Source organism: Arachis hypogaea, chromosome 11 (assembly GCF_003086295.3).
Source record: "Arachis hypogaea cultivar Tifrunner chromosome 11, arahy.Tifrunner.gnm2.J5K5, whole genome shotgun sequence".
Classification (NCBI taxonomy): Eukaryota; Viridiplantae; Streptophyta; class Magnoliopsida; order Fabales; family Fabaceae; genus Arachis; species Arachis hypogaea.
The window spans coordinates 96,327,853-96,338,461 of NC_092046.1; the positions used below are offsets into that span (position 1 = coordinate 96,327,853).

The following is a 10,609-nucleotide window of genomic DNA, read 5'->3' on the forward strand; positions in this document are numbered from 1 at the left end:
CGTAATGTCCTTGGTTTGCGACTTTCGCAGTCTGAGGATCTTTCTCTTTCTGTTCTTCTGGGTTCCTGGATGATTTTGGCAAACTCTTTCGGATGGCTTGTTCGAGAGCGTCCTTCAGATCCAATTAATCTTGGGTTTTATGTCCGTATCCTCGGTGATGGTAGCAATACAGGCTTTTGTTACCACCTATCCGCTCTTTTAGTTGTTGTGCTTTCGGGAAGATGTCCTGTTCTGCTATTTGGTGGTAGATTTCTGTGATGGGAGTGGACAGGGGGGTGTAGGTTGAGAACTTTCCCACCCTAGGTGGTCAGTGGTGTTTGCTGGTTTGGAGTGTTCTTTCTGGGTTTCTTTTGGAGGCAGATTATTGAGAGGTGTCGTGTTGCTGTGGTACCGTTTATTGGCGGCCATGACTTAGCTCACCTCTTCGTCGTTGATGTATTCCCTTGCGACGCTTTGAATTTCGTGCATAGTCCAAACCGACTTATTAGTGAGGTGGTTTTGGAAGTCTTCATTCATGAGGGCGTTGGTCAGGCAGAGACAGGCAACCGAGTCTGTGCCATCGACCGTGAGGCACTCATCGTTGAACCTATCGAGGTATTTCCTTGTAGATTCGTCTTGTCTCTGGGTGATTCCGAGTAAGTTGATGGGGTGCTTGGCTTTGGTGATTCTGGTGGTGAATTGGGCCATAATCTTCCTGGAGATGTCATGAAAGCTGGATATGGAGTCGTTTGGGAGGGCTTTGAACCATTTGATTACGGGGCCGGCTAGGGTTACTAGGAAGGCCTTGAACCGGATCATGTCAACGACTCCTTTCAGGTTCATCCTGGCCTCGAAGGCCCTCAGGTGTTCTTGGGGATCTTTGGTCCCTTCGTATTTTATGTTCGTGGGCTTGTCAAAACCCTTTGGAAGGTTGGCTCTTAACATTCTTTCAGTGAATGGGGTGGCTCTCATTATCACATGTTCGCTACTTGCTCACTTAGCATCCCGGTGGTGCCGTCGGTCGTCTTCTTCACGTCGGCGTTCTGGGTCCCGAGAAACACTACGGTCATGTCTCTTGTTGTGTCACAGTTCAGGTGACCTGTTGTTTTTGGTTTCACGGTGAGATCGGGTTCTGGAAGTTTCATGGCTTCCATGTTTCGCGTGATACCGTTCCTTGGTCGTAACTCGGCCTTCGCGGTCTTGCACTCGGAGGTATAGTTCTTGGATTATTTGGATTGCCTTTTCTCCCAGGCCGTCAGGGGCCCGATTTCCAGGGGGTTGACGGTTTTCTTCTTTTGGTTGTTGTTGGGGCAGGGTTGGTTAGCATTGAACAGCGCTTGTTATCTTCCCATGGGTGGGAGGGGTGGTCTCTCGGTGTTCGGGGGTTGGGCTTCGCGTGTGTGAGTTGTGATGGTGGCTTGGGGATTTCTCTACGGAGTTGTCTGCCATGCTGCCATGACGTTTGCAGTCCCCACAGACAACATCAATGTACTAGAAGTCTCTGGTACGAGTTGTGAGATGGATCTAGAACTGGCAGGTCGAGGCAGTTGACGGATCGTCTGAATAAAGTAATGGGGAGTGGTAGCTACAAAGACACTCCGATACCCAAGACAGAATGGATCTGAGAGGTATAAAGTATGTGGGACAAATGATATACCTGAGGGGCCTTTGGCCCCCTTTTATGTAGCTAGTGGAAGTTATCTTATCTTATCTTATTTAGCTAAGATAAATGATGTATTTGAATTTGAATATTGGTTAGAAGATGTGGAGGCCAGTTTGGGCCTTCTAGAGAGAGGGGTGGAGCCAACCCCGGATATCCGGATCGGAGGCCGTTCTGAGTGCGGGATCCGAGGGTCGGGTCTATAACAATATATAATAAAGTATAAATTATATCTTTTATCTCTAATATATCAAATTTCTTTAATATTTGATTTAAATAAATTTTATTTTTAACTTTGAAGTAAATTTTAGCTTTATCTTTCAATAATATCAATTTTTTTACGGCACGTAGTTATTCGATTTTTTTAATAATATCTAAGTAAATTTAGCGGTTTACAAAATGCACCTAATCCGCTGCAGTGTGTAGCAGCGCTATAGGATGTCATGATTTCTGAAGGAATTGGACCATGCATAAACCAAGGTCCACAATAATTTATGTAAAAATAGGAGTAGTGTAATCGATTATACCTGTAGCAGATTATGTGTACGTGAATTCTCTGTATATATGAAAAATATTAAATATTAATATTTTTAAATAAAAAATAATTGTATTAATATTAAAGGATATGAGATATAAGTATAAAATAAATAAATCATATAAAATAGGATTACGATTAAATCTAACTTTAAAAATGGGAGTACTATGAAAAAAAACTTTGAAAATGAGAATACGTTTTAAAACAGTGTTTTGGATTGAATATATTTTTATTATTTTTAACTAAAAAAAAGTTAAAAACATCAAAATATCATTTTTAATTTTGTACTCCTTTTTAAAAATATTTTCACGAAAATAATGTTGAAACGCTCAAGCAAATATATTTTTTATATTTTATTTTTATATCTTTTGAAAATAAAAGTAAAGTGGTTAATTTATTGGCTTAGCATGATGGGTCTTAAAAAATTTTTGAATCCTAACTTATATATTTTAATATTATGTTTATTTTATCATTATGTTAAAAAATTAAAAGTAAAGAAAAATATTGTGCAACCTCATTAGAGTCTAATAAAAAAAATTTATCATAGATTTTGATTCTTATAAAGCCGCATAATACCTCTCTTCATTTTTAATCACTCTAACATAATGATAAAGTAAAGATATAATAACATTAGAATATATAAGCTGGGAGCTGATTTTTTGAAAACCTATAGTGCTAATCCAATAGATTGATCATTAAGAAGCTGATTGATTTAGTCATTTTTATTTTTGTTTTCAAGAAAAATAAAAATAAAATATAAAAATATATTTGGTTAAGCATTTGAATATTATTTTCAGCAAAAATATTTTAAAAAAAGATTATAAAATTAAAAGTGATATTGGTACATTTTCAGCTTTTTTTTAGTTAGAAACAATGAAAATATTTTCAATCTAAAATATGGTATTTTTAAACGTACCCTCATTTTTAAAGTCATTTTTAATAATACTCTCCTTTTCAAATTCAAATTTAATGGTACTCCTATTTTATATACTTTATTTATTTTATATTTATATCTCATGTTTATCTTTTAATACTAAAACAATTTATTTTAATATTTAAAAATATTTATATTAAATATTTTTCATATATATAAAATCCGCGTATACATAATTCACTATATTACCCTTATTTTTATATAAATCACTGGACCCTATAGTAATTTATGCATAACTCAATTCCTTGAGATTAAAAAAAATATAAAAATATAACCTATTTCAGAAAGTTGTAATTACGTACATTCAAAATCAATTTGATTTATTTATGTAATTTACCTATATTACGCTTAATCATAATATTTTCGTTCTAAAAATATTTATTTTTTAATTTTACTCTTAATCATATTACTTTCATTATAAGTCGATTTATTTTTTATTAAGAGCAAAATTAAAAAAATAAATTGAATAATTATCTATCATAAAAAATTAAAATTATTAATAAAAAAAATGTAAATTTATTTAAAAGTTAAAAAAATTTAATTAAATTAAAATTAAAAAAATTAGTATGTAAAAAATAATATAATATAATTTATACTTTATTATATGTATATGTACCTAGAAGTGAGAATTGGTAGGGTAGGATATGGCTTCGATTATTCAACCTTACTCTATCCACGGGTTGAGATATCTCAACCTTAACCCTACATGTTCTTAACCCGCGGATACCCGACTATACCCATGGAGAATTACCAAAAAGATGCAATATTATTATATAACTTGATGATAATTTAAAATAGAACTTATTCTTATGTAAAAAAAAATATTAAATTATCAATTAAAAATCTTCTCTCAGTGGCTAAGGATCTTTTACATTCTTTTTCTTTTTTCTAAAATTTATATACAAACCATTCTACAAATATGAATCAAAATTTTGAATTTATAATGCGATTCATTCCATTAAAATTCGCTATTATTTTATTTGATTTAGTATTCCTCTAAGAATAATATATTGTTTTTGTTTCTAATGTTTAAATCGTCCCATTTAAATTCCTAACATTTTAAAATTATCTCAATTTTCTCTCATTGTTAATTCTATTAATAAATAATTAATGACATGACAATATTGAATTAATTTTATAACGTTAAAAATTTAAATAAAATAATTTAAACATTAATAATAATTTTAAAATTTATTCTAAATATTAAAGACAAAAATAATATTTTATTTTATTATATATTTTTTACTACCTGATTATATTAGATTAAAACTCCATAGGCTGCCATGGTGTTACTCCCATACATATCCATATGCATATAAAAATGTAAAGTTAATAAATAACACATGCAGTCGGTGGCCTAAATCTGTCTGTTTGCGAACAATAAAATGCATTTGGACAAAGCCTAGTCTAAATTCATTTATGAAGTAAAAGCATTTATATTTTAGACAAGAGTTTTCTTTTCGTTTTATTTACTTAATCTATTATCTATTTGTTTTATTATATAAAATAAGATTTTTATACTTAATAATAAAGTTGGCGTAATATATTTTTAAGAGTATTTTTTAATTTATTAATTAATTTAATTAGATACTTAAATATCATATTAATTAATTTAATTAATTTATAAATACTAAATTAAATTTAAACATCTATTCCATATCAAAATAATCACTTTTAGCGATCATTTATTTTGTTTTTAGCGGCAATAAAAATAGCCGCTAATATATTTATCAACAATTAGATATTAGTCATCTTATACTTTGTCGCTAAAAGGTTTTAGCGGCAATTATAACATTTGTTGGTGAAGACCTTTTTAATGAACACAAAAAGTATATAAATTTTAGTGGTAATTTTTTTCGTAATTTATATGGCCACCAAAAGTAATTCTATGATTGCAATATTATTCACTTTTAGTACCCATTACTATTGCCGCCAAAACCCATTTTACCAGTAATTTATATGGCCACAAAAAATAATTCGAAAATTATAATGTTATTCACTTTTAGTTGCCATTATTATTGCCGCTAAAATCTTAAAACTTTTTTAATTATACTCACTTTTTTAGAAATAACAACCTATCCTTTTTCTAAAATTTCAAATTATTTTTACCAACAATTATTATTATTGTACATAATATAAATATACTAAAATTAATTACTACAAAATAAAATATTTTATTAATTTTAAAATATTTATACATAAATTACTCTTAAAAAATAATAAAGCATAATACAAATTTAAATAACACAACTACTATAAAAAAAAAGGATTTAAGAGTAAATCTACATTATATATCGAGAATTAAGATGGCTTTGGTACACAAATTTTTATTTCTAAAATACCCTTTATATATACATCCTTGATGCTTCCTTGCGTGTTTTACCAGCTAATAAGTTGTCCAGATGAATATTCTGCCTTCCATTCAAATCATCCTTCTTAAATAAGATATGCATTTATTGGAATAGCCCTGAGGATAAATGTATTAGATTAGTTAGCTACTGAAATATAACAAGCATTACGAAATATGTAATTGAAGGTGAGTTTAAATGAATAGCAAGACAACCATACAACAGAAAAAATATATGCAGTTTTCTTCTAAGCAGAATAATAAATTTATTTGAACAAAGCTTTGCATAAACATACCCGGTTCGGGATTACCATCCACTAAGATCGGCTCAAAAGATAATAGTATAGTGCACAAAATTTACTACAGAGTGATTTCATTGAAGCAATATGTCACTGTAAAGCATGCTTAGATGATTACACATACGGTCCAAGAGTCCACCAGGCACCGGGTTTTATATTAAATTAAAAAATACTGGAAAACACACAAAGAATGGCAACACTTTTCAACTACATCCGACCAAATTGAAAACCCAGCCTAAGTCAAAATTTTGCTACTTTAAAACTGAATAGGATAAACAAAAAACAAAACCCACCTTGAAATTAGGGGTGTTCATGGTTTGGTTAATCCAAAAACCAAATCAGTTTTTTGGTTAACCAAAAATATAGTATTGGTTAATTAACCAAATTGATTTTGCATAATGAAACTGGTTTTTAATCGGTTATTAAATTAAACCGATTTTTAAAAAATAACCGGTTTTTATATAGAAAAACCAATTTCTATATTAAAAAATTAGTTTTTACATTAAAAAACCGGTTTTACACTAAAAACCGGTTTTACATAAAAAAATCAGTTTTTATACTAAAAAATTGGTTTTACATGTAAAAATATTTTACACAAAAATTAATATTTTTACATACAAAAACCCAAATTTTTAAACTTTTTTTTAATTGAATTTTTTAATCTAATTTTTTTCTTTCTAAATAATACGAGTAACATTTGTAACTAATGAAATCCCTTCCATTGCTTTTGTTCCTTTTTCTTTTTTATCTCTTTTCAGCATTTTCTATAAATAATTTTTTCTAATATAAATAATTTTCTTTCTAAATGATACGAGTAACTATTTCTTATCTCCTGCTTCCCATCTCTCTCCTTTTCTCTTCCCTTCCTCTTCTCTCTTCCTTCTCTCTCTCTCTCTCTCTCTCTCTCTCTCTCTCCCATTCTCCTCTTTCTCCCCCTTCCATCTCTTTCTCTTCCCCTCTCTCTCCCCTCTCTCCCCCTCCCATCTCTCTCCTCTTCTCTTTCTTTTCTCTCTCCACCTCTCTCATCATCTCTTTTTTTCTCTCTTTCCCCCTCTTCTCTATCTATCTATCTCTCCCCCCTTCTCCTCTTTCTTCCCTCCCCTTTCTTTCTCTATATCCTTCTCTCCCTCTCTCTCCCCGTCCCTTTTTCTCTCTACCCTCCTCTCTCTCTCTCCTTCTCTCTCCCCTCCTCTCTTTTCTCTTTCTTTTTCTCTTTTTCTGTCTCTCTCCTTCTCTCTCTCTCTCTCTTCCCTCTCTCTTTCTCCCTCTTTGTCCTCTTTCTCTCTCTTCTTCTCTCTCTCCTATCCTTCTTCTCGCTTTTTATCTCTCTCTTTTTTTTCTTTCTCCTCCTCTGTCTTCTCCTTCTCTCTCTCTTCTCTCTCACTTTAGAGAGAAGAGGAGAAAAGAGAGAGAAGAGGGATTGAGATTGAGAGAAAGTTGAGAGAGAAAGAGAAAAGAGATAGTAAGAAAAGAAAGAGGAGAGAGAGAAAAGAAGAAAAAGAAATAGAGAGGAGCGAGAGAGAGAAAAGAGAAAAAAGAGATAGAAAAAGAGAGGGGAGAAAAAGGAGAGAGAGAGAGAGAGGAAGGAGAGGGGAGAGAGAGAGAAAGAGAGAGAAGGGAAAAGAGAGGAGAAATGAGAGAGATATGGGAGAGAGAGAAGGATAGGAGAGGAGAGAGAAAAGAAGGAGAGATAGAAAAATGGGGAGAGATGATTAGAGAGAGAAATAGGAGGAGAGAGAGGAAGAGAGAGAAGAGAGAGGGAGAAAGAGGGCAAGGAGAGAGAGAGAAAGTGAGAGAGCAGAGAGAAGGATAGAGAGACAAGAGAGAGAAAGAAAGATGAGGTGGAGAAAAAGGGGAAGGGGAGAGAGAGAGAGAGAGAGAGAGAGAGAGAGAGAGAGGGGGGAGGGGGGGGAGAGAGAGAAAGAGAGAGGAGGAGAGAAAGAGGGAAAAAGAAGAGAGAGAGAGAGAGAGAGAGAGAGAGAGAGAGATGAGGAAGAGATGATGAAAGGGAGAGAGAGAGAGAGAGAGGAGAAAGAGGGAGAGAGAGAAGCGGAGAGAGAGAAAGGAGAGAGTGAATGGGAGAGGAGATAAAGAGAAAAATGAGTGAGAGAGAGGGGGGAAGGAAGGGGGAGAGAGAGGGAGAGGGGAGAGAAATAGGGGGAAAGAAGAGAGACAAGGGGAGAGAGAATAGAGAGAGAGAGAGGAGGGGGAGAGAGAAAAGGAGAGGACAAAGAGGAGGAAAAAGAGGAAAATGAGAGAGAGAGAGAGGAGGGAAAGAAGGAAAAAAGAGAGATAGGAGGAGAGAGAGAAAGGAGAGAAAGAGGAGAGAGAGATGAGAAAGAAGGGAGGGAGAGAGAAAGAGAGAAGAAGGGGGAGAGAGAGAAATAGTATGTAATTTGGTTTTGAAATTAGGTTTTGATTTTAATTTGGTTTTGGTTTTGGTTAACCGGTTAAAAACTGGTTTTTTTAATTTGGTTTTGGTTAACCAATTCTAAAAAATATGGATATGGTTTTTAAAATTGTTTTATTAAACTGGTTAACCACAATGTGGTTATGATTTTTTAACCGGTTAACCACATTTTGGTTTTTTTTATGAACACCCCTACTTGAAATGGCTTCTTTTTCTTCTAGGGAGTCAACAATGACACCTTCAAAACTATGGGAAAAAAAAGGAACAAGAGAAAAGGTTACTACCAGTATCAAGTTGCAATGAATTTTGTTAAAAATGGTGCAGGTAAACACCAACTTGAACCTCAGTGTCAAATAGGAATCATAAGTTCAGTAAATGAGACACATACGTTGACCAAACAATCTGGGCGTGCTTCTCAGTTCTCAAAGAAGATAGATCACCATCTATGCTTTTTCATATTGAACGGACCTTCCCATGCCCTACTGCAAATATCTGCCAATGATAAGGAGAAATGCATAAGCCTCTCAAAATCTTTACTTAATTACAAGAGCAACCATGAAAAATAACAAGTTATACCATCAATTGAGTAGGGAACTCATTTTAGCAAGGATTCATGTATAATTATTTGGACGACTTGGATCTTAAGGCTAGATTTTGGGAAGTTGCATCAGTCTCTATAGAAAATTTGAAATAACATAATATAAATGTGCCTTGCTAACAAATATTCAGAAAAATTAATGATAACAAATATTCTTAGAAACAAGAAACTACAATACATTGCTATTTACTAATTCAGATCTAAACAAAACTATAATTAATTTATCACCTGTGTAGATGTACCTTCTCATTTTCAGAGACCTTCACAACTGTTTTGTGAAACATTTGTTGTTGGGCTACTGACTTTCCCAACTTTCACTTGTATAGGATTAACCAAGTGTTCTTAAAATTTGAGAGAATAGATTGGTGAACTTCAAAAAAATTCTTTCAATTACTAAGCTTACAACAAAATGTAAAATATTGCTAGTGATATCAGTTAATTATTTTAATTGTAAAGAAGAAAACAGTATGTAAAAAGATAAATAGCTAAATAAGAGCTAAATAACAAAGAATAACACTTGAATCACAAAAGATGTATATAAAATTTAACATGGATGATCAAGCAATAGTTAGGAAGCTGCCAGTAAATATGAGAGGTAAATAGAGAATGAAGTAGATTTTGTTATTTGGCCAAGCATTAGCACACAGAGGTTATTTAATGCTAAATTTATTCTCCAGAGAACATATGTATACAATAATCAAGAATAAAATATTCAAGTATTGCACAGTTATATGACAAAACCCAACTTGTATAAGCAGCAGACAAATGAAACTGCTACAAGCTACAAAAGAGAAAAACAGGAGGGAGTATGGAACAATATAATTTGAAAAACTGTGAAAGAGAGCATAAAAGCTACAGTGAAGATCCTAATAGTTATCTACATTAGGGAAGTGAGTCTCCATGAAATAGATAAAAGGATACTTCATATATAGAAGTAAAATACCAATACTACTAATCTCTCGTATCTGTAGTTCAAAACCCATACCAAGCATTCTATCTGCTTCATCTAGAACAACAAAAGAAATTCTAAAAAGGGAAGTATTACCTTGTTGTAAATGATCAATAAATCTTCCAAGGGTTGCAATAGCAATTTCAACTCCTGCTCTTAGCTCAGACCTCTGTCGTACACAATAGAAACTAAGCAAACTTGCTGGAATCCTAGAACTATAAACTTACAACGAAAAAGCTTTATTGACCCTTGTGTCCCAAAGATATAGTTTGTTAAAACAATAAGACAATGCTGGGAGAATCTTTCCAAAATAGGCATACATAAAGCATGCATCTTAACATGAACCAACCAATGGAACGATTTATATTAAAACAGAAGTTTTAACTCCTATCCAATACAAATAAAAATGATCATCAAGCAATATGCAATACCAATTTTGACAAAAACACTTGTATGATACACCAAAAGAATTTTTAAATGCAAACCAGACAAGGGATAACCAGCATTCCTTGATAATTAAACTTTCCAAAAGGGGCATCAGACCAGAAATATGTCTTTAGTTACTTGCTTTTCAATGTTAGTTCCACCCACAACTATAGCAGTTTTCAATGACTCAAGAGATCTTTTAAAAGCTTTAACCTACCCAAAATTCAGAACACCAATAGAGATACTTAATAATATGATAGAAAGATTCTTCTATTCATGGAGAAAATTATTTTTGTAAGGATCCTTACTCTAAACAGAAACATGATAACAAAAATTCAATATTTAAAAAAAATTTGGCAGATGCCAGCAAATAGCTTTGAAGTTAAGTGGTGCATGAAATTGTAATCTCAACTGTGCCAATAACTTAGTACGCACGGTCGTAATCTCAACTCTTTTTCACAACTCCGTACAA

General features: G+C 32.6%; 1 protein-coding gene across 1 annotated transcript; it reads right to left on the reverse strand.

The window, feature by feature from the left end:
• Positions 1-411: 411 nt before the first annotated feature.
• Positions 412-951, reverse strand: LOC140176159 (uncharacterized). The gene has a single exon (XM_072206048.1). The coding sequence runs from the start codon at positions 949-951 to the stop codon at positions 412-414; it is 540 nt and encodes a 179-aa protein (XP_072062149.1).
• Positions 952-10,609: the final 9,658 nt, after the last annotated feature.

What these genes read in the sequence shown, in the direction of transcription:
- LOC140176159 (XM_072206048.1), bottom strand. Translation starts at nt 951, where the DNA reads ATGAGAGCCACCCCATTCACTGAAAGAATGTTAAGAGCCAACCTTCCA.